A 25008-nucleotide genomic window follows, 5' to 3' on the forward strand; every position below is an offset into this window, starting at 1 on the left:
CTGCTCTAACCCTCCTTAACGAATTAAATTGGCTGCTCCAGCACGGAAATAAAATAAAAAGCACTACAGCGAGCGCAACGGGGGCAAAGCGAAGGGGGGGCGAGAGCCGCCAGCGGTTACAAACCGCCCGCGGGGGGCAAAATCACCTCAGGGAAGGGCGGGAAGGGCCCGGGACCCCCGCGCCTGCGCACGGGGCCCGCTGCCGGCCCGGGGGCGGAGGGCGGGCGGTGCGGCTGCGCGGCCGTTCCTCAGCCGTTCCCTCAGCGGCTGCCTCGCCTCAGCCGCTCCCTCAGCGCCTCCGCCTCGTCGCTTTTGCCGGCTGCGGGCAGCGAAGCGGCTTTCCCTGCCGCAGGATGTCGGCCACTCTCTACCTGCTGTCCACGCTGGGGGGTTACGTCCTCACCTCGGCGCTTCTCCTCAAGTGCCCGGGGCTCCTCCACCGGCCCAAGAGGCAGCGGTTCCGCTGCCGGCACATCTCCCACCGCGGCGGTGAGTGAGGGAAAGGGGAGCGGGGCCCCGCCGGGGGGAGGCTGAGGCCGCCGAGGGGTTCCCCTCCCGCTCGGGCTGCCTTTAAACCTCCCTGCGGTAGCCTAATTTTAGGTGCCACCTGCTGACCGGTGCTCGATTTCAAAGCCGAAGTCATCTCCCCCTCAGAACGCGTCGCCCGCAGTCAGCTCGTTTTGCGTCGCTCTTCGTGGTTTTCCTCTCAGCCGGGGGTTTGCTTTCCTCCTAGGGATTCTGCGTTAACGATAGCTTTGTTCCTAGCGAGATGCTGCCCGCTGCTTAGCTCAGGTGCGAAACATCTGTGATCCGCCGTCCTGCCTCTGCCCGCCCGTCTGCTTTGCCCTCTGGTGTCAGGAGAAATGCTGCTCTTGCTGCTGGAGACAGCTCCTGCTTCAGTGCCGTGGTAAATCCGAGCCCATTTTGTGAGTCTTGGCCCCTCCGTGTGCCTTCCTCCATGGCCTGGTGGGTAGGCTGGTCGCTTCTATATAAAATAGCCAAAAGGTGCTTCTAAAGTTTTTTCTAGCTTCTTTAAGTATTTGGAGGAAAAAATGGAGCAAATTCTATTCTATTCTATGTCCTGTTCCCTGCTGCCCCTTGCAGCTCATGAAAATACTGTCAATTGATTTTCTAGTAAGCATTTTGCTCTAGATTGTGTGGAAGATGTGACGGATGCTGAGTTTAAATGTTGGTTCTAGTGCCAGTTAATGCAGTGTTTGATCACAGGTCTAGTCAGTTGTCCTTAGCTACTATCTCTGCCTTGAATTATTCAAATGCAAAAATTAGAGCTGATCTCCTCAAGCTCTTACTACATGGATTTCTTTTAGTTGGTTTATGAGATAGATTAGCCTTCGTTATAACTCATAGTCTTACGTATAGCATAAATGCTCCTTTTGGTTTGGAATATGCGTATTAGCTGTTACTTACCAGGGCTTTTCATTCCACAAAGGTTCTTAACTTTGATTGTTACCTGCTTGTTAATTTGCAAGCTGTTTCAAAGTTGCGGATGACTTTGTAGGAACTTGGTGTGACCTTAATCTTCTTTTGTTCTCACTTCTTTGCAATGACCTTAGTTAAGATATACAGCCCTAAGCCTCAAATGCAGGCGTTTAGGCCAGTTGCACTAAGCACCATTAGAACGGTAGAAAAGCCTTACTTAAGGGGAGGATTATTATTCATTAGGCGTTCAGAGACAAAGTCCGAGGTCTTCAAATTGCTCCTGTCTGCAGGTATAGGGAGAAGTACACCCAGGGTAGAAGTACATTCCTTAAACAACTCAGCAGCCTTTTACTCACTGGGTACTATGAGACTGAAGATCACTTACATTTCACCCTGTGTAGTGTTTATCTTGTAACTTAAATTCCTGTGGGACTTAGGTGCTCATCTGGCTTTAGTCATGCTGTAGCTTCAGATGCAGTGTCAGGTTTCCTACTGCACTACTCCAATGAAGTTAGGAGCTCGAGGTAACACTTAATTTGTTTGTCTTGGTCCTCCCCGAGATAAACCTCTGCACGTGAAGCTTTGTAAGTCTGTGGGGCTTGGTTTTCCTTCTGTTTTCATGCAGGAATTTTCTTATCTCAGGTTATAGCTCCTCTGTGGAAGTATCCCTGAATTATTTCTTTACTCCTGCATAGTTTTAAAATTGCTCATGTCTGAGAATTATAAAGATTTATTGGTACTCTGTGCTAGAGTCCTCTGTCAATTCCAGCTGTGTGGATTGCAGAGCTTTTGACCTGGGGTAGCATTCTCGGACATAAGCATGTATATTCAGCCTGTCCGAGATTTTTACAGAATTAAAGAATAGTTGAGGTTGGAAGGGACCTTAGGAGACTGTCATGTCTTGACGTCCCTGTTCAGAGCAAGGCTACCTACAGCAGGTCGATCAGGACCCAGTTTTGGGGGCATCCAAGGATGGAGACTATAGCCTCTCTGGGCAACCTGTTCCAATGTTCGATCGCTCTTAGAATAAAATTTTTTTTTTTCTTCTCATGTTTAACCTGAATTTCCAGGATTTCAGCTTGTTCCCATTGCCTCTCATCCTCTCAGTGTGCAGCACTGAGTAGTCTGGCTCAGTCATCTTTACTCCCTCCCATCAGGTATTTATTTATACGTGGTGATAAGATCTCCCCTGAACTCCTCTAGGCGAAATAATCCAGTGCTCTCCGCCAAGAATCTCTCTGATTCTTGCATGCAAGAATCTCTCATCCCTGAATTTTCACAGCCTTTCTCTGGACTCGCTCCAGTAGATCCATGTCTTTCTTGTACTGTGGAGCCCTGAGCTGAACACCGTGCTCCAGCCATGGTCTCATTCTTCCTAGTGGTGGTCACTGCTTGCACAGCGGGGGACACCCCAGAATTTGTAAGGGTTGTTTTCTTGAGCCACTGGTTGGCTGATTCCTACGTATCTCACAGGGGTGCTTTCAAAGCTTGTTTGTTGTAGTTCCCTTTCCTGAATGTGGTTTGTGAAACCCATGTTGCTGATTTGCAGCTCCCGTTTCAGCTCATCTCTAAACTTTTTTTCCTCATTTCCCCAAAACACAAGTCAGGCTTTTTGTTACCAACTGCTTTGACTCACCACACCTACCTCCCTAACATGCAACTTGTTACTGCAGTCATTTAAAGTTTTAATTTTGTAAATTTCTGCCAGAAATGTTAGGATAATGTTTTGATCACTTTTTCCCCCCCTTTATTGTAGTTCAGGATGTATGGGCTGTACACACAACCAACAAGTTACCTAAAACTTAAAACTAAAGTTAGCTGCAATAAAAAATAATCATTCAGGTCTTACGCAGGTTTTTCCTGTCTGTTAGGCAATCATCGGAAGTATTTGATGAGATTCTCTTGCTCTCTTTTATCCCTAGGTCATTTCTGCCACTCAGCCTATTCCTAATTCTGCAATCAAACTTCATAAATTGGTGAAGGTCTAAACAGAAGTTGCTGTGGATTTTACCATCTTGGTTTATGTTAAACCACAGAGGTTTTGTCATTTTGATTCAAAGTCAATTAAGCCTTTGTAAGCTTACCAATACAAGCTAACCTGATAAAAACAATATTAAATTGCCAGTTGTGTGTGCACAGAATTGCGTTACTTTAATTAAATAGCTAAACGCAGTGTTAGATAAGTGTGTAATGGTGAAGCCTCCTTAATAGGTCAGGCCTTATTGGAGCTTCTGTAATTGTTGTTTACAAAGCCTGGCATTCGTCACTGCAAAGAGCAGTTGGATATCCTCATCGTTCCGTGTATCTTCCTGAAGTTGTTTTGCGTTTCGGTTTAGAGTATTGCATGTTTGCCAAGGCGGGAAGAAGGCACAACCTTTTCCAGTCCCTCACCAGGCTGATTTTTAAAGATTTTTGCGTAGAGAATGATGGCTTCTGAGTTGCAGAGTTTATTCCTGCCTGAGAGAAAAAATAATTTGCTTGTCTTTTAGTAGTTGTGTTTCATTCCTGCTGTATGAGACCTCTCTTTGCTGGCAGCGTCAGTCTCTACTGACAGAGCTGCACCACTTCAGGAGGCCTCCTTGGACTGAAAAAGGTTGTCACCTCTTTGACTGTCAACTGGGTTACGTGTTCAGGGAATAGCAGCTTCAGTCTTCTCCCCGCAGCCCTTGTCACCTTCCCTTTTACTCCTCTCAGTAGCTCTGAAGTAGACTTTACACATAATGCCCTTACTGTGCCCGCGGAGCATGTTGTCTTAGCCAAATCACAATGCTTTTAAGGAAAAACAGGACACCCAAAAGCTGGTAAAATAAACACTTCAGTTTGCATATTCAAAGTATTATACAAATCAAAGATAACTTTTTTTTTTTTTTTTTTTATTGTTTAACCTTGACAAAGTCCTTTCTCTTGGGTCTCTCCAGTGGGTCAGCAGCAGCTGGGATTTCTGGCTTCAGCTTCATACTCATTCCCCCAAATATTTATTCAAAATATGTACATCTTTAATCCATTAATTTTGTATTTATTTCCTCTGGGATTGAGGGAAGGAGAAGGATTTAGTTCGTATTCTATTTTTTGTTATTTTTAGGTGCTGGAGAGAATCTGGAGAACACAATGGCAGCCTTTCACCAGTGAGTACAAACGGAACCAATAACACCTGCTCCTGTGATGTTGTCATGTTGTTAATGAGTGAAGTAATCACAAAAAGATCGGGCTTCCATCAGTTGTTTGGGTTACAGTGTCCTATTTCTAAAAGTCATCTCTCCTTTGAATGACTACTATGGATTGCTAAACATTACTCCAATTTAAACATGAAGACATTGGGAAACCACAAACTATGATTTATACATGGTAATGTAGTAGACTGGAGTTTGCAAATAAAACTCTTGAGGCCACCTCCTCCTCTAAGTAGTTAAACACAGAACAATATTGCTTCCATGTCTAATGGAGGTTGAATCTGCCAATTTGTCATTATAAAGCTATTTTTCTAACTAATATCATAGACTTTTTTTTTTTCCTAGATAAATTGATATTTCTCAAGAGGTATTTCAGATCACGGTCTGTACCAGTGTGCTAATTAGTTTACAAGGCTGGATTTCAGGTGGTCTGATGAACTTGCTGACTGCTGTTACAGCTGTAAGCACCTCTCTTAGATTCTCCACAGATTCCTGGAATTCAGTTCCCTCCTCTGCAAAGGTTAATCACTTGTTTTCAGGGAATATTGTGACTGAAGTCTTAATGTTAACAAACTTTTCATATACTACCCATTAAGTTATTAAAAATGTTTGTGTTATGTTTTTTTTTTTTAACCTCATACACATACTTTGTTTGAACAATGTGTGAAAGCCTCTTAGCTGGGGCTTTAAAATTGAGTTGGTACTGGAAAGCCTTTTAAGCCTTCAGCATTTAAGAAGCAATAAATTCTATTGGTGTTCCCAAAAACATTTGAAAAAGCAGCATATCTAAAATTCCAGCTGCCAAAGAGTAGTGACCAAATTATGTGGGCTACTCTTTGTTCTTGTTTTTTTGTTTGTGTGTTGTTTCTTTAAAATTTCTTTTGTGTAAGTAGCCTCATCAGTTTGCACACTTCCTTGCAGGCTGAGTAGTGCCAGCTTTCCCGACCAAACAGTGCTATTGAAAGTACTGCGGTATTTTCTATCTCCATGGAAGCTTAGCATAGCTTTCTGTTTCATTCCTGCTGGCCTGCCTCTTTTCAGCTCTCCTACTACACTTTCCAGAAAGTGTTTCTTTTTTAACCGTTTCTGAATTTTGATTTAGTATCGTACCAGCTTTATATGCAGAGGGCTCTTAAGAAGAAAAGTTGTAGCACAACTTATTTTTATTTCATTCTCAGAGGTAGGCTGTAGTACTTATGGTAAGGACTGCACTAGGAGTCAGATTGTTTTGTGATAATTACAGGTGTCTGTCTGTTTCTCTTCTGACCATTTTAATCATTTTACAGCTGTGGTGTAACAAATGCACTGAGGTCCACTTTTTAAACTGATCACAACTGCCAATAGCAAAGTCCAGTTACTTGTTTTGAGATTGTTGTGGCTGAACGATAAAGGCATATTCTGCAGAAAGCAGAGTCAGCAGTTACCTTGCATTAGACAATGGAGAGAGTTCTGGCTTCCCTGCAAAGGGCTGAAGGCTTTGTCCTTCTCACCCTCTCACTGCCATCTCCACTAGTAAGCTAGCGAAAGGATTTGGGTAGAAAACCAGTGATCCACATGATGAAAAATCATCTGGATTGGCTCAGATGGCTGGTATAAACCAATTTGTAACCCATCAGATTTTGTGCGAAGCCAAATAGGGTGTGCCTGAACGAGTTGTTTCTGCAGGTTCGGGCAGGAAGGCGTATTTGACCATTGATGTCGTTGAATCCAAAAGAGAATTCTTGTCTGGAATATATGACCTGTCCCCTTGGTTCCGTAGTAACGAAACTATTGGCAAGCAGGTAGCTTTATGTATGCTATTTGCACTGAAGGGATTGTGGAATATTTAATATTGTTGCATGATAACAAAGAAATTCTAGTATGGAAACAAAGTGTTTGGGGGGGATGTAGGGGAGAAAACCTTTGGTAACTTCCAGTTCTGTATCAGCGTAACTTAACAAATATTCCTGAAAGCAATTATCAGCTCTTTGTACCAAAACTGGTATTTTTTGTTTGCCTGATAGATAAAACATTCTTCAGATTTCTTGGGTTGTAATCATGTTATGCTACACTTAAATGCTTCTGCAGTGGTTTTAGATTGTAGAATAATTCTTTTTAAACTAAAGGAGCCATCTGTAGAGTCTTAAAGGATTTGGAGATCTGGCATAAAAGATGTTCTCTTATTTTGTTTACAAGTTTAATTGTCCCTAGTGCAAAGGTAGTTTAACATTGTCTTGACGGGAAGCTGCTAAGTAAACTCTCCAGACATTTCTCTTATCTTACTGTATTTACATTTATGATCATACTGGGCTTAGAGAGAAAGGTTTAAACACTACAGTTACAGCAATAAGTGTATGTTGTTAGCTTAGTATTTATAAACTCTGTACATTGTGCTACTTTAGGCCTTGCCTAAGGCATTATTTTTGGAGGTAAGGCATTTCTTAAATATTTCCTGGTATTTCCTATTGCTTGAAAGCAGTTGGAGTTAAACAAGCAAAGAGCTCTACCATCCTAATTTGCAACTATGAGTCTGCTTGACAACTGGAGTTCTGGTGCAGTTGGATCAGAACACATTTCACTCCAGATGTTCTCCGGACTGAGCCTTCTCTGCAGCACCCTGGGTCTTTCAGATTAGTACAGAACTGCAGAACAAACTGATCTATAGCTGGAAAAACTCAGCACTTTAAGGAAGCTTCTTAACAGCAGGCTAGTGGTAAGAGCCTGGCAAATGCTCAAATTTGTTAACAAGGCAAGTAGTTGTTCTCCTTTATCCATTCAGCATCAGTCATGATCTTTTTGAACAGTAATATTTCTAATAAATGTGGACGGTTAAATGGTAATACATGGTGCTACGTGGGGATGGCCTCTACAAACTTGGCACATCTCCTGCAGTGTAGCTGGAGATGCTTTTCATCAGGAGGAAGGGTTGTGCAGAACGGGCTGCCTAATAGGATTTTTATTTTCCTCCTAATTAGTGGCACCGGAAAACAGTTAACAAAGTGCTTTAATTTGACAATCCCCCTCCTGAACATTATCCCAGCTGGACCAGAAATTGTGCTAAATGCTTATGGGGGGATGTTCTATTTTTTTTGTTCCTGCACTTGTAAATGTTTATGGCACGCCTGTACTTCAGCAGTCAATAAAGCCTTTTTCTTAAGGAAAAGGCTGTACTCACAGATACTAAAGATTTGCTCAGAAAGAGCAGCCCAGTGTTTTAAAGGAGGTGTTCAAAATTCAGGCTGAGACATTCAGCTATCCGCTAGAGTGATACCTTCCGAGTACCTTTCTAATGAAATGAGCGATTTGCTTCTCATTAGAGGAAAGCTTTTTTTTTTTTTTCTCCTAGGAGGTTTATTGTAGTTTTTTCATCAGTGTTACTACCACTTTCTGCTTTCTTTACCCTATAAAAGCTTAACTAATAAGAGAAGAGGTAAACTTGGGATTGGATTAGGACTTTACAAAGTGGCTTGGAACATGACTAGCTAATTCAGCAGCATTTGAAAAATATAAGCAGCTGTTTTAATGACTTTTATTCTTTTTTTCATCAAATTATTTTAAGAATATGTAGTTTTGCTAGCTGAAAAAGCCCAAAACGTGAACGTCCCATTGGTAATGTACTGAGCCTTCCATTCCTGACTAACTTAGAGGAAGTAAAAAAGGCGTTCCTATCCTTGTCATGTTGTTTATGCTTACTACATAATTGTTTTTTTTAACAAGCCCTTGTCTTCTCGGGATAAATGTGCTGATACTGATGAGCATCACACTCAACATTATGAAACAATTAAAAAGAAAAATAAAAATGAAAAAGAAGTAGATTTCTCAGTATTGAGGCGGTAGGCTACAACAGACAGAAGTGTCACTCCATCTCTGTGGAAGGCAGAGCCAAGGCTCCCAAGTCCAAATCCCGTTTCTGATTCATAGGACTTTGTTTATTCTTGCATCAGCTTTCTGCTGCAACAGAATTATTTGTTTCTTGCTTGGCAGTAAGGTTGTGAGGATGCGTTGCATCATAAAGCGTCTAAAGCACTTTCTGTGGGGTTAGTTCAGTTGAATAACACGTACCTGGTACGTTTGGACCTGTACAAAATACACGTGTGGTTCAAGGCAGACTTCTTTGCTTCCAGTGCAGTTAATATAGGAACAGACATGTTGGAGCTGGATTGTCACCTGACGAAGGATGAGCAAGTGGTTGTGTCCCATGATGAGAACCTGAAGAGATCAACTGGAGTCGATGTCAATATATCTGACCTCAAATACTCTGTAAGTTGAAGAAAAAGTGTTTAGAACTGTGTTCATAGAATGGCTGGGGTGGGCAGGAAGGGGGTGTGCGCTTAGTATCCAAAACCTGAGGAAAGGATTCATCTAGTCTGCCAAAAAAACATGAACTAGGCTCTCAATGTAGTCAAGGGATAAAAACAGGCACACTTCTAGAGGCTGATTAACTCTGTCCAACTGCAGTGTGGATGAATAGCTCTCTGGAGGCGGGCCTGTTTTGCCATACCGGTGACAAAGGAAGCTTAGTCAAGAGCTCCTTCTCCTATGACTGGCTTTTTAATGGGCAAAGCTGGTAGAGGAATCCTACCTGCACTGACAGTTTTAAAAGCCTGTTTTGCAGAACTGGCTTTCCATCTGATATGTAAGTGGAATTCTCAGAACTTTGAGATTGGTATCTGGAAACATCTTGCCTTATTCAGCTGCAGGTAATGCCAGTTCAAAAATGCCAAATAGTTCAACTATGAATGAACATTACACTTGCAAAATCACTTTTTAGGCAAGAGATAAAAAAAAAAAAAAAAAAAAAAAAAAAGAATGAGTTTTGTCTTTACAGTTAAATTGCATCCCTTATGAATGACATGTTTTTGGACTTTTTCAAGAAAAGTCATGATTATATCCTTGCATTTAAATTAGTCTTCTTTTCTTTTTTTTTCCTCTTTATTTTTCAGGAACTTCCACCGTATCTCTGCAAATTGGATGTCACATTTCAGAAAGGTAAGTTTTTGTCTTTTACTGTTTCAGTTCACAGTTACAGTAACTAATATCCAATTTCTTCTGACAATTTCTTCTTTTGGCAAAGGGAATAGAAAAGTTTGTATTTGCATCTATCAGTATCTGGGTAAGAGAAATGTTAAGTATCTAGAGAAGAGAACTGACAAAACACATTGTAGCTTTAGAAACTAAAATACATACTTTTTTCATACTGGTTGACAGTGACTAAATCTAAGATGTAAGATATCTTTTTCCAAGTAAACATCTCAGTTGTTTGCTTGTCTAGGTCTTGCAGCTGCTTTCTGGTTCCCCTGTGACCTCCTCAGAGGGTGGTGATTAAAAATCTGTTGTCCAAAAACAGAGAAAGCAAAGGCAATTTTTTTACAATTCAAATGCCCTTGTGGTGGTTCACTCTGAGCTTGAATATGAGATGTCAGATAAAACAGGTATTTTCAGAGGGAGAATTAAAAGAGTATAGTAGTTACTGTATGTATGACTTAAAGATCAGTATAAATATTGCTGAAAGAGGAAAACCTCAAAAAAGATCTACCTGCTTTCTTCTGAAAACTGTGATTCTTGGGACTGCAATGTAAATAAAGTGTGCAAAAAAGTTTCAAAATTGAAAAATACTTAAAAATGCACCAAGTTGAACTCCACAATATGTTATTTTCACACATATACATCTTTTGTTTATGTATAGTAATACAGAGAGCCACAAGCAATTTCAAGCACTAACATTTTTGTATTTTGCCACCTGTTCCCTTTACATAGTATGCTTCTCCAGTACATTTTCCTAGAAGGAAAAGTTTTTCTCATTTGGTCTTATTTCATATTAATCTCATTGCATTTGGTGTGTGGTAACTGAGTCCATGTTGGCTAGTTCAGGATTTTAATAATGCCTGCACTTCTGCTGTTGCAAAATTACAACTGAATTTCACATAGTTTGACCCCAAATGTGAAAATGGCTCCATACGTTTTCATTACGGAAGTGAGCTTGCCATAATTAACTACAGCTATCCAAGTGAAGTTGGTGGATTTTTTGTTTGTTTTTATTTCCAAAATGTGCTAATTCTAGGAATCGTGTTATTTTTTTCTTTTAAGATGACAAATGCTTTGACATCTCAGCTTTTACCTACAGTATATTATAAAAGGTCACAGCAGTGACAACTGTCTTTTTTCCCCAGAATGTCACTGTGAGGGAAAAGATAACCGTATTCCTCTCCTGAAAGAGGTGTTTGAGGCATTTCCACAAACTCCTGTCAACATTGACATCAAAGTGAACAACAATGTGTTGATCAAAAAGGTACATGAAAAGATGTGCTTAAATGAGACTGAATGTCATGGGATGTTGAAATTTCAAAAGAAAAGAGGTTTTTGGAGTTGATAGCAGTCTGAACCACTTAGGTCTGTGTTCTTGGGGAGCTTTGTCCTTCATGAGTTAGATTTTGCACCACATATGAAGTAATGCAGAACAAAGAGATCTAGTGCAGGATGTTTAGTGAACAGCTCTTTACTGACCTTTTATCTCAGCATAAAACTAATGATGAAATGCCAAACTGCTAGAAACATCTTTGTTGTGTACTTCATATGAAGGGTCTTCTTGTGGACCGTTGCCTACAAATGCAGCATGGAAACATGGTGTAATTGTAATGATCAGTGCTTATGATGGAAGAGGAAACCTGCTTTCCATGAGATACTGTTTTGGCATCCAGTTTTTCTTGTAGGCGTAGTGATACTTCCTTTTATCTGTTGTCCTGAACACAAAGCAACATAATCAGTTTAAAATGGGAGATTGTGTAGAAGAATTATCTTTTCTATAACGACTTACACACTCGAAAATTAGCAAGTAGAGATTCAGTTAAGTTATTCCACACATAATATTCAATGAATACATGTTAGGTTTCTTTTTGTTGTTGTTCTATATTGCAGGTTTCAGAGCTGGTGAGTCAGTATAAACGAGAGCATTTGACGGTATGGGGGAATGTCAATTACGAGGTTGTATCAAAGTGTCTTAAGGAGGTAAGAATGGATACAGCTGAGCTTTGTTCTTGCGTGCTTGTTACTGTGTGATGTGTACAGAAAAGCACCCTGTAAATCAAGATCAAGTGAGTTATGCCAGACTTTTAGTTATGATCAGAAATTTTGCACTTAATTTATTGTAACAGTGTAGTAAGCAGAATGGAGTCAAGCACAATTAACAGTCTCATATTCTGCAATAAAGCATTTAAGGAATAAAGCATAATCACATTTTATATTTGTTTTGTAATATATGGGGACTTACGTTTTTATGCCAGGACCTCCTAGTGCCAGTATTGCACATCATTCATCTGGGATGAAAGCAATTTTAGAAGGATTGCTTATTATGTATTTCTTTTTATTAAAATAGTGGATGTGGGTATCAGTTGCCACACACTTATATATATTGGTATGAAGCTGTTTTACAGCTATAAATTCTATTCCTTTTTGTGCTACGAAATCGTACAATTTAGAATTAAATTAAAGCTATGCTTAGTCCAAGGGAGTTATGCAGATGAGTGAAACTGATATAGTTAAGACTACAGATACTGTACTGATTTATCTGTGCTCTGAAACAGGACAACACTTTGCTACCTGAACAACGGTTGCATTTGTTCATTAATGCTTGAATGTTTTGATTCATAAACGAGCTTCTTCTAAAATTTGTTGTGGAGCAAGCTGATGTAATACCAAACCATAGCAAGCTCTTTATCAAAGCACAGCTCGGTCTTTTTGGTAATATGAGTCAAAGCTAAAATGCTGCATGGTATTGTGCAGTCTGAAATGTCAGGTCACAGAAGCGGTACTGGAGACTACTGAGACTTCAGGTTACTTTTCAGGTTACTGTTCCTCTTCAAATTGTGTAAAACCTGGATTACGAGTTACCAGAGAGTGATTTAATTTCAGTGGCATGCATAACGTAGACACTTGGCTGTTTAATTTTTAGGTGTGAGTGCTAAAATGTAAACAAGTATTATTAACATATTAAAATATATGTTAAACAAGATGAGTAAATTCAATTGCAACAAATTCAACGATCTGCCAAGATAAATTAGAAACTTTCTCTCCTGGTTCCTGCAGAATGCTGATATTCCCATCATCTTCTGTTTGCAACGTGTCCTCCTGCTTCTTGGCCTGTTCTACACTGGTCTGCTGCCGTTCATTCCTTTCAAGGAAGAATTCTTGGAAATTCCTATGCCTTCCATCATCCTCAAGTGAGTTAGAGCTGGTTGGTGGGTGCTACACTAAAACGGTAGATAAACTATTGCATGATAGCGCCAACCTGAGCATCAGTTGAGTCGCTGACCTCAGGCTGAATAAAGACTGAAATAAAATGTTTCTAAGGGAAATGCACTGCCCAAGTAGATAGGTAGATAATGATCTAGTACTTTCTGAAGGAGCTGTATCAAAATTTATGATAAGGGATTAAAGTTGTCTTGGAAGTATTAATTTTTTTGGGGGATCTGGAGAAATATGAGTCCCAACCATTAACGTTTTCATTTCATTAAAAAGTTAAGGGGTATTAAGGCCTATTTGAGTAACTGGCTTAAGTTAGGAGTCCATTCTTCTTGGTGATAGTTTGACCGCATCATGTTAAAAGTTTTTTAGTAATGCCTCTCTTTCAGAGCTAGAATTCAGTCAGTCCACTTGTGTCCTTGGTGGAAGGTGGAAGGGTAGATTATAAAGTGTATGCTTATCATTCTTCATGGTTCTTTTTTTCACAGGAAAATCTGAATATTTCAATCTGTGCTCTGGTAATTTTTTTTCTTCTTCAACAGGCTGAAAGAACCACAGAAGATGTCAAGAAGCCAGAAATTTATTATCTGGCTAGCTGACACGTAAGATTTTAATCTTATTAAATTTTTAATCATGTTTTGTTTATACATCGACAATTGGCTTAAGCAACTAAGAGTAATTTATTGCTACAACTACTTGATAAGTTACGATTTTTTCAGTTTCTTTTAGCATTTTTGTCAGTGCAGCATAAATCATGTTCAAATCTTTCATTGATATTCCTGTACATTTATTTATTTGTACACTGAAATATACTGAGGCACAGTAGCAGTGGGGAATATTCCAGTTTGACCTAAAATAGTTCTTGAATACTCTGTTTGGTTTCTGTTGTGTAGTAGCTTTCATTTCTTCTAGTGGGAAGGATAAATTATTCTGAAAGCAGAGGGATTGATTCATTGGCCATCGTACAAGGGTATCTGTACAAGGAAGGAGGTGCCCACTGAATTTGTTTTTCAGGAGAGTTGATACAAATATCTGTAGCTAATGCAAATTTCTAGATATGTTCGTTAGGCAGTCTTGAGTTGTTTAAACTACATTTCCTGTAGTTCAAATCCCTTTATTGTAGAAAGCATTGAATCTAAATGTTCTGTGGAAAAAATTGTTACAGAAGGTCAACGGATGTTGAGAATTTTCTTGAACAAATATTTTTTTTTCTCCTTTTTGCAGACTGCTAATGAGGAAAGCTCTTTTTGACCACCTCACTGCTCGGGGCATTCAGGTATAGTGTGGCAAAACTAAAGCAAATCTGCTTTTGATCTAGTGAGAATTTGAACCAGCTGGGTATGGCCTTAAGATGAGTTCATGTTCTCTGCCAGAATTAATTTGCCTATGTAGTTCATTTAAAACAAATATATTTCTTAATCTTAATCTTCTGTTATCAAAACACTTGGTAGCATCCAATTAGAATAATCTTTTACAAAAATCTATCTAGCTTTTCACTATTGATGGAATTTGTTAATTCTTAGATCTGTTTATGAAGTGTAGGCAGCATGTATTCTGAAGTACAAGTCTGTTCTGTTACTAGCATTGCAAATTTCTTTTTGGTTCCTAAACAGTAGCTTCTGCTGTTACAGTTGCAGTCCTTTAGTTTCAAAGGAAGAGTTATAGGTTTGAAAAAAGGTTTAAAAAACTTAAATCCCGTTAAGACTTTTTTTCACTTAAAACTTCAGCCTGCAAATTTGTGAAACTGCTTACCTGTTTGGAGCTGCCTTTTTGTTTTTTGTTTTTTTGTTTGTTTGTTTGGTTTGGTTTGGTTTTTTGACTTTTTGTGTGTCTGTCTTTGGCATCGCAGTCTAATTGTTCTAAAACAATTTAGGTCAACAGTCACCTTTTTTTTTTTTTTTTAAGGATTTCCTGTATTAATGTGTTTTTTCTCTTCTCTTCCATACTGCAGGTGTATATTTGGGTACTGAATGAAGAACAAGAATACAAGAGGGCATTTGATCTTGGAGCAACTGGAGTCATGACAGACTATCCAACAAAGCTCAAGGAGTTTTTACACAATTATCCAGCGTAAGGGAAGAAAAACAAGGAAGACCTTGCAGAATAGATTCAGCCAAGGAATGTCATCAAAAAAAATTGAGCAATGTACGCAAATCATTTTGTTTGAAAGATATAGCTGGGTGATCCTTGACCTTGTTGTCAGGTTGCTACATAATGTAAAGGTTGTCTATTTATTTTAAAACTTTAATTGCATAGTTTACGTTTGTAAATAGATCATTTAGCAAAGGTGCACTTCACTAATAGTTATGGTTAAGAAGAAAGTTGCTGGATAGGATACCTGTAGATAATAAGTGTTATTTTACCTGTCACACTGTCACGAGTGTTCCTAAGCAGATGTAAAGACATGTCAATTACTCCAGTTATATTCTGTGTGCAGAAACTAAAGAACTCTTGAAAGTGTACCCTTGTGTATATATTGCTTGTGTTGCTTTTAATTTTCAGATAACTTGTAGAGCAAAAATGAAAATGCAGAGGAGAAATAGCAGAATCTGTGGATGGCCAGTTAGTTTAGCCTGTGAAGTGTAGTCAGTAAAGACAGTCACTTGGTCAGTGAAGATTTTCTTAGCTATTCTTACTGATCAGAACACTGAGCATGAGTTGTGGCTGTATTTAGACCCCTTTTTGATGTGACAGTAATACTGTGACTTACTGGTCAAGCTCTAGGTACAGCATTTAAGCCAGCTTCTGGGCTTGATGCTGAGTTCCAGTGCAAAGCTGTAGGTTTGCCCCTGGTTCTGACCTGCCTGTCAGGCTGCCATGGCGTGGCAGTAGCCAGCCTCCCAGAAAGGAGAATTACACTTAATATAGATTACACTTACTTTGAAATAGTCTTTTCATGGAAGAAACCAATGTTTTAGAAGTCTTTTGCACTTTAATAGTTTTAACATCTGTTGGCTTGATAAATGGGAAGTTGTTTTCAGGGTGAGGGACCAAAGAAGACTTTGTTTGGTCAGGAGTTTTAGGAACAACGTAAGGTTCATTTCAAATGAATTCACCCAAATCAGATTCATGTATGTACTTAAAACAGGAGCAGGTGTCATTCTAGGATGTGTGTAAATTTTAGTCCTTTCTCTCCACAAAAGTACATTCAATATTCCTGAAGTTTATGGGCATGGACGCAGGATTAACTTCAGCAGCAAAAGCCAGGAATCCCTAAGTATTATGGAATGGGGTTGGAAAGGAATGTATTTCTGGAAGCTGAACACTGTTCTGTCACTGTGAACAGATGCTATGTGTGTGTCAAACAGATTTGAGCCTGCAATGCCTGTGTGTTTTGGTGTTATGCTAGTGTTAAGGTTTTTCAGAAAGAATTTAACTATTTTAGCTTAATTAATCACAATGATGTATTCACAAAACTCGGTCGTTTAATCATCAGATACTGCTGGAACAAAACTATTGTTTAGTGATATCATCTACTTCTTAGAGGAACTTCACTTGAAAAGGATCTCATTCAATAATAAGCCAGAAACAAAAGTATATTAACTGCAAGATATACTCCTTACTATCAAATTTTTAAAGTAATTAATTTTTTGCCCTTGCTTGCTCAGATTTGGAAGGGCTCTTGTCTCACTTCAGGGAGACAAGACGCCATGCCATACCTGTAATCATGGAGCATCTTTGTTATTTCATTATGCCTGTTTGTGTTAGAATGTCAAGTCCATCTGGATGGATAATCATGTTTGTGTGATGTCCGTTTAAGGGAAGGGAAATTCCTTCCTATATTTTTTCTACTCAGTTTTTTTGCTATCAAATTTCCAACACACACACCTTCGTAAAGATGCAAATGTAACTCTGGTTTCAGAGAACACTACTAAATACCACTTAGATGTTAAAAGTTCTTTTAGGCTAGGAAAAGCTGAATCTTAAAGTGCTACTCTTGATTTCTGGACTTGATGTCTCAAGGGACACATGATGACTTAGCTTCTCTCTCAAGTTTTCCTCATCACTGCCTAAGTAAGCTATTTTGTTTTATCTTTTATTGAATGACAAAACACTTAATAAAATTAAGTCCATATTTTAATATTTCAATATAATCTTCTGACAATTTCACTCTAGCAGTGGTGTTGGAAACTTCTGCCGTCAAAGATGCTCAGCACGTTCTTCAACCACTAGTCTTCCTATGTCTGATGTAGCTTTTGACTGTGCTGTTCATACATTACCTCTCTGATAAATCTACTACTTAATATCTGAAATTTGAGTAAGTCAAGCTACGTGGGAGGGAGGGGCTCGGTGCTGGAAAACTGACCAATTTATTCAGTCACCCATTTGAATTCCAGTACAAGAGCTAAAATTTAATCTTATGAGACAGATAATGTAAGGATGAAGCCATGAATCTGAGTACCCATGCACAGGGTTTGGGCCGTGATAACTGTTTGTAACAAAACAATGTGGAATTGAGGGAATTGTAGAATGTTTATTCTATCAAATCATTATTTTGAATATTCCAGAACATGCTGTGTGATTTTTTTTCTTATTAAACCCTTTGTACAGAAAAGCACTTGTTGATCTTGCACAGCTGTCCAGGGGGATGTTCAGTTAATCCCTCTTTCCAAGGAGAGATTTTTTTTTTTCCTTTGGGTAATTTTAACTCTAAATATTGTTTAACACTTACTGTGTTCTCAATCCTGTTGCAAATACTTTATGTATGAAGGATGATGCATGTATTCCATGCACTTTTAATTTGCAGAAAATGCTGTGGACCTCTCTAGCTCAAAATCTATGAAGTGACTTTTTTCTTTTCTTGTAAAGAAAGATTGATGCTCTTGAAATGTGACACGTTCAAACATCTTTGCTCATAAAAGATCTAAACCTAAATACTACTTTCTTGTGACTTCTTTGCCTGAAAGGATAGTTTCTGAGGTTACTATTTATAGCATTGTAAACTTCAAAGTTTTGATGGTGGTCTTTTATGTGGATAGGGTTGCTCAAAAGATGGGGACATCTTAAATGCTCTGAACTTTCTTGAATTTTTTGGCAATTATGTTGATTTCCTCATAGTAATTATAGCATCTGCAGCTAAACGAAACCTGCAGGGGATTTAAACATGCCTTTGCCATGAGTAAACGAGCTCTTAGCTAAAACTTTTGAAGTCAATTCCTATTTGATTTATCTTTGGTTCATTTTAAGATAGAAAGTAGTCTGTGTATGCAATGCTAGAAAACATTGTAGAGAATTTGCTTGTTCAATACTGCAGTGTGTGCTGTTGCTTCCAAACAAAGGTGTGCATGCAGAAGAGGCATGGCATGCTTCAAAGAGCACAGCCTGTCTGTGCATCTGCAAATTCAGATAGTCAAAATGTAAGATCAGAGAAGAGCAGGAAAGTGTACACGTTATGTACTAAACTCTTGAAACCATACTATATGCTTTTCATTTTGAAGCAGACAAGTCTTGTGTAATATTGGTAGAGGAAGCTAAAAGGGTGTTCTCTAGTACCTTAGCTGTAACTGAATGCCAAGACCAGCATGGCAAGAGAGCTGACCCTGTGCGTGTGTTCTTGCCATCAGCATTTCTACATTTAAAGATTCTGCCTGCTTGTCTGGGACTGTAGCACCTTAACTTAAAAATAGGGCCTATATTTCTGCATGGATGAAAACAGAAAGTTGAAATAAGCCAACAAATGCTTATTTTAAGAATGCTTTGAGATTTATTATATATGCTAGTGGTTCGGGTAGCCGTGCTCAATAGCAGCTGTGTAAGTGTGAGAGCATTGGCCTGTGCTTCATAATTCAGTGTGAAAGTGGTTGTCAGCAGCATAGCTGCTTTTTAGATATCATGGTCCTTAATTCCTGAGCACAGCATTGCATGCCTAAATAAATATCAGCTTTTATGGTTGGGAGACAGGTCCTCTTTTTTTTTTTTTTTTTTTTTTTTAGATACATTGTTTGGTGTTCAGCTGACTTAGTGATCAGTGGCCCAGTTCTGGCTGTACTCTAAGATTGTATGCGTGCATTTTTAACACCATATCTGAAATGAACAGAGAAATGCAAAGGGTCAGTTTTCTGTGCATGTAAAATCCAGTACCAGAGCAACTGGACTGAGGCTGAAGCGAGAGCCTTTATTGTAGAAGGCCTTGATCTACATTTTTTATTTGGTTAAACATCATTTTCTCTGGTCTCTGTTGAAATGTTAAATACCTGGAAATTCAGACTTAATTTTTAAAATGACCTTGCTGTGGCCCTTAAATTGTTCTGAAATCCCCTTTTGTAATGGCTTTGGGATGCTTTTGTTCTAGTAAACTGTGTCCCTCACAGAGAGTCATTTCCATGTTCGCTTCTGTAGAAGAGTTATGCAAAAAATTGTGATCAACAGATTATGGAGTATAAAAAGCCTTTGACAGGTGACAGATACCTGCTTCTGAATTGGCAGCAGCAAGCTAGCAGTGTTTTGAATAAGTTCATGCTACCAGATAACCATTTGTGGCAAGTCTCTGTGTGGTGTTGTATTGTCCTTTGTTAGGTGATGCTCTGCCATAAATACGGCACTCTGATACCAACGGGCTTTTTCTCACGATCAGCAGGTTAATGTTTCCGCCAGTTCTAGAGGTAAAACTCCAGCTTTCCTTCTGGATTGCCATTAAATTACATTTAATACTAGGTTTTAAGGTCAAGTGTAATTTTAAAGCCTTGAGGCTTTGTATTAGCTAAGAGAGGCGAAGTAGGGTTTTGTATGTAACAGTATTTAGTAACCTTTTGAAGATTTTGGTAGCTGATATTTCCACAATTGATCTGGGCAGTAGTTTATTTATAAGCAAACAGTCTAAACCAGAAGGAAACCAAAACAGGGAACTGGAAAACATTGAACGAGTTTTCACATCCGTCCTGCTACACGTGTATGTCTTTCAGCATGGAAAACATCAGTCAGTGATGCCTCCAGACAGTGCAGCCTGTGAGAAGTCTGCAGTACTGGCACTTGGGCCTCCACCAGCATATCCACCAGAGCTCAACCCTGTTCATAATCCAAAAGGAGAAAGCTTGAGGTGTGGCTGCTTTGGGGTATTTTTCGGGTTATACTTCACTCCATCGGCGAGCAAGACCATTGCGGTGGCAGCAGAAATCTGAGATCTGCGTTTGCCCCCTCAGTTCCCTGAGTGTGTGGGGAACGGTTGTGGGAAATGCGCTACCAAAAGCGTTTAGAAAGCAGGAAAAATAAATAATTTAAGCCCCCACAAAAGCCGCAGGTCCCTGTCAGGCCGCTGGAGGCCGCCGCAGCCCAGCTCTGGGGCCGGCCGGGCTGCGCGGTGCCTTGCTGTGGTCTTGCTGCAAGGTGCAGGAGGATTTTGTGGGCAGCAGGATGAGCCGACAGCAGGCTGGGGGTACTGAGGGCGCTGCAGCTCCGCTGTCAGGTGTCTTGGCGATTTTGGAGGGCAAGAAAGGCTTGAAACACCTGCGGTTCGGTTGTGGGACTGAAAATAGTAATGCTGCAAGCAGGGGAGGAAAATACCGCTGTTGGTAAAGAAACCATCTCTCATCTAAAGTACCTGAAGACGTTGTTTTGTGATATCACCGAAAAAGTTTGACATATCCCTATTTTATAAGTAAAGCAAAGGCAATATCAGGTGAAGTATCTTTATTACAAGGCTAATAACATCAGTAAATAAAACTGGTAAGCACCGAGCAACTGAGATTGTTAATGGATTTTAAGTGCTACTAATTCTATTGCAGCACTAAAAATGTGGAGATACCACGAGTAATTTGATACTTTATCCCCTCAATATTGCAGTGATAGTCAAATAGCAAAAGTCAGCCCCAGTTGGTGATGCTTTGGCTCAGCCCCAGGCAGCTTCTAGTTTAAATTACAATAAAAGCTGAAACTGATGTCAGACCCGGAGCAGGGAAACGCTAGCTGTCTTGTTCAAGTTTCAAAAACAGGATGTTTGCAAATAGGTAAACGAAAAATCCTGCTCAGCTGTTCAGTTGAAACCCGAGCTGTCAAATAGGTTAGATCCAAAATTCAGACTTTTAAAATGAATGAATTTTCCAAAAGCTTAGCCCAGTGGAAGTATTCATGATGCTTATCAGGCTGCACTTCCAGAGCTTGCGACTAAATTCTGTAATGCAGAATCAATTGTGAAAATGTGACTTGCAGCTTCAATGAGAAAATAATTAGCACCTAACTAGCATTGTATTTTTTCAAACAGAAGAAAATGCTGTTAATGAAGTAGTTACCCCTAAAAAGATACCAGATTTTCTAAGGATTTTCATAAAGATTAGCACGTAGTTTTAAAAAGCAATTTTGGCTTTCATATGTAGTCTTCTTCCCGTGATTTCAAAGCTGTGTGATCCCCTGGATTTCCATGGCGATACTCAATTTATATCAATGTAATTCCAATTAACCACCAAGCAAGCTTGGTTTTATCTATACAAAATGTTCTGTTGTAATCAGCTCAATATTCTTGTAAATAACATTTTTATTAACAAACAAAACTTCTGTGCAACTCACCTCCAGGTTTGAAAACAAAACAAAAAAGCTTACATAGCAGCCTCTCTTTCATGTTGTGCGAACTTATTTTGCTGATAGTTTTTATTTTCGGTATCCTTTTGAGGAGTCTTGGTGATGTAAAGTTCAAGCAAATTTTTCACCACTTCCTGCACAGAAGTTTGTCTAGATCTTGTAAATACGGCTTCATCTAGTTCTGCGGGTCTGAAAATCTGGTGTGTTGGCTCTGGTTGCTGGCCTGAAGAGGAAGGAGGTTATCTAAGAAAAGAAGAAGCTTAAAGTAAGCCCACAAAGTAGGCTCTTGTTGCTCTGGTAGCAGACTAAGGATAACATGACAATTTCCTTCTTGAGTCTATTTCATTGCTAGCAACTACCATGGTGCTCAAGCCTTCATTAATAGGATATTTAAATTGTACTTGGCAGTACCACCAGCTTACAGGAACAAATGCCATTTTGTGGTTTAAAATCTGGTTTATACAGTCTCTTAGCTAGCTGGTGTGCATTTCAGTAATGTAATCTGAGAGGCGTGTTTTGCTTGTGTGGAAGAAAACTATGCTTATAATGCAAGGTAGAAAGTTATCTTTCTATATATGAGATATTTTATTTTATTACAAATAATAGAAATACTGTGTTGTATCACCCATTGCTTAATGCTCTTAGTGTGCATTGGTGTCCATATATTTACTGTATAGAACAGACCATTCCCCTTGTAGTTACCCATATTTTATATGTAGTTACCCATACAATAGAATTGCTTAAAATATTCATATGAATATTTTAAAAGGCAGTAGAATAGTAGAGCAAGAATAATCCCAGAGAGCAAATGTGTTTCAGTGAGTGTTATATGTAACTTCTGTCCCTGCCTGTGACAAAAAGACAGATATAAAGCACAGCTTTAATAATGGTTTATACTATGACATATTGTTGCTAACACTTAGGAAAAGCAGAGGTATGGCACACTATTTATGAACCAGAACTCCAGGGAAAAAAAAAAAAAAAAAGGCAGCGAGATGCCATCAGTTTATTTCGGGCTGTGTGCTGCTGGACTCTCAATTAACGTGCTCTGAGGTAATCACACCTCAAAAAACATTCTGTTTGGGCTGTGTGCAGGTGCGTACGGGCCAGATCTGCTTCTACACTCGGCCACACGGGGCCTGGAGGTGACAAAATGCTGGGGAAAGCCGGGGGGGCGCTCATGGCGGCGCCCTCCCCCCTCAGGGCCGCCCTCCCTCACGGGCCCGGGGGTAGCGGCGCCTTTAAGAGGCAGCGGCCTCTGTTTGTTGTCCCCCCCGCCGCGCTCCACGCCGGCAGCGCCAGCGCCGCTCCCATTGGCTGCCGCCGCCCCAGCTGCTGCCTGCGCGAGGCGGGCGGGGCGGGGGAGGGGGGAGCGAGCGGTGAGCTCAGGGAGGAAGGACGAGGCGGGCTTTTCTCTCCGCCTCCGCCCGCTGATTGGCGGCGGCAAAATGGGCTGCGGCCGGCGGCGCCCAACCGCCGGCTTGTTGCTATGTGCCAGCGGGCGGCGATTGGCCGGTGGCGGTGCCAATCGGCGGGGGGGGAGCGCTTATAAAGCGGCGGTGGGAGGGCGCTGCGGGGCTGCCTGGGGCGCGTCGGCGGCCGCGCTCCGACTGCGCTGGGGCCGCGCTGCGGCGAGTGAGTGCGGCGGGGGGGGGGGGGGAGCCGGGGACGCGCGGAGGGGCCACAGCCGCTTCCCCCCCCTCACAGACACGTCCCGGGGGCTGCTCCCTCGGGGGGGGCCGAACCGGGCCGGGCGGGCGGGCGGCGGCCTTTGTGTGAGGCGGGGGGGGGGCAACATGTCCGGGCAGGGGGCGGCGAGGAGGAGGAGGATGAGGATGAGGAGGAGGAGAGGAAGGCCGGCCCGTGGTGACCCGGCAGCCGCTGAGCTCGGGGCTGTGGGACCGGCCCCCCCCCCCAACCTAGGCTGGGCCTTGGGGCCCCCCCCCCGAGCCGCCCTCAGGTGCGGGGACCCCGGTGGGGGGGGGGGGGGGGTGCCAGGGTCTCGTCCTGCCCTGCAGGGACCTGGTGTGGGGCACAAAAAACAGATGGAACTCGGTGAGGGTGAAGCAGCCCGCTGTGGGGCTGGGGGTGAGGCTTTAAAACTGATTTCTGCTGCCAAGGGAACGGGGACGGGTCCAAAAGCGCAGCTGGAACCACGCAGGGGAGCAGCCGGACCCCCCTCCCATACCCCCACACACACCCACTGGGGTGAATCGGGGTGAATCCGCTCTGGGCTGCGGCCTCCAGGCACACACAGGGGCCAGGGGCAGGCTGCCGAGCTGAGGCTGGGACCCAGCACCTGCCCGCCTGGCGCTGCCGTCCTCAGGGCCTGCTCCGTGCTCCAGGTGAGGATTTTCTGCTGATTCCTTCGCTGGTATCCAAGGTTTGCAGTGGGCAGCACGAGGAGGCCTCTGCCGAGCCAGGCGGTCAGAAACAGGCAGGTACGGGGAGCTGCGGGAGAGGATCCTGCCTGGAGAGGTGGTTGTGACTTCATGCTTCCAGAGCGCTCCCGTTTACGTTGTTTAAGACCTCGTCGTGCCGAGCTCCACGCCTCTGCTTGCTTTTAAATGTTTGCTGTGTAATGGTCACGGTTGAACGGAGAGCTAAGACGTTGGCCTTTTCTCACCGGATCCCTGTTTCTTGCCTCCTGCTGAAAAGAACAATGAGCTTTTGGTGCTTGGAAGGTAAAATTGGGAATGCTGTAGGAGGGACAAAGATATTTCTTTAATCTAGTGCTTCTTCATTTTATTATTATCTTTTTATTTAAAATTTTAAACCTTTCCTCGCAGGTGTCTCTTTTCATGGTGCCAGGGCCTGGGAGTAGGTGGCACAGCTGTGTCAGTCATGGGGCTGCCTTGTGTCCTCTGGATTCACAGGCTTTGAATAAGTGATTTCCTTTCTTTGCTGTTTGGTGTGGGTAGTTGAGTCAGGGTTGCACTGAGGAAGGCAGCATCGCTACCTGTAAATCCACATTCCCTCAAAGGCTCCTTGACTCATGGCTGAATACCTGTTGCTGAGAGAGAATATAATTAAGGAGCTGGTCACTCTGGTGTCGATCCTGGCTGGCAGTTTAGAAGGTGGGAGCTCCTTGATCTAGTGTGCTACTACCATAGGAGCGTTGCAGGGATTGCAGAGGAGTAAAAAAAACATTTATTTCTTGGTCTTGCATCACGGTCTTGCCTTTGACCACGTGCTTAGAAACCTCTTGAAGGTCAATAAAACCTTTCCCTGGGCTTGGATGGTGAACTGGGAAATCTTTGTTTGAACTTCGGAGGTCAGCTCTGAAGTGCTAGAGCAGAGGGATTCGGGAGAGATCACCAAGTGGCATTTGGAGAAATGGGGAGTTCTGTTCCCTTAGCTGCTTGGAAGCTAATCGGTGAGGCTTGAGGCAGAATTGCAAAGCAGAGCGTATTTATCGCTTTGAGACCATTGCAAAATACACGGCTTCCTTTCTCTGTGAGTTGGTCCTTCAGTTTGTTCCCTCTTTTCTGGGCTTGTTAATGCCGAGGCCTTGTCCCCCAGATCTAATCACGGTAACGAAAGGCTAAGGATAGATTTCCTTTTCCTTCCAGAAACCAAGACAAATCTATAGACGAGATCGACTTCTATGACTCATGCCAGGATTTTTCATTTCCTTAGAGCACATCTTCCTCTGGTAAATCAGCACGTC

General features: G+C 41.5%; 2 protein-coding genes across 2 annotated transcripts in view; both read left to right on the forward strand.

The window, feature by feature from the left end:
• The first annotated feature begins 224 nt into the window (after positions 1–224).
• GDPD1 (glycerophosphodiester phosphodiesterase domain containing 1) lies at positions 225–17702 on the forward strand. Its single transcript, XM_084299547.1, has 10 exons — positions 225–489; positions 4523–4565; positions 8714–8849; positions 9533–9578; positions 10760–10878; positions 11505–11594; positions 12672–12805; positions 13370–13429; positions 14052–14103; positions 14779–17702. The coding sequence occupies exons 1-10, from the start codon at positions 354–356 to the stop codon at positions 14899–14901; spliced, it is 939 nt and encodes a 312-aa protein (XP_084155673.1). The 5' UTR covers positions 225–353; the 3' UTR covers positions 14902–17702.
• Positions 17703–22936: 5234 nt separating this feature from the next.
• Positions 22937–25008, forward strand: part of YPEL2 (yippee like 2) — a 30503-nt gene continuing 28431 nt past the window's right edge. Inside the window, exon 1 of the mRNA XM_084299398.1 lies at positions 22937–22973. The gene's annotated coding sequence lies outside the window, so the exon portion shown is untranslated. The remainder of the gene's footprint in view (positions 22974–25008) is intronic.

Source organism: Netta rufina, assembly GCF_964035555.1.
Source record: "Netta rufina genome assembly, chromosome: 21".
NCBI classification, from domain to species: Eukaryota; Metazoa; Chordata; class Aves; order Anseriformes; family Anatidae; genus Netta; species Netta rufina.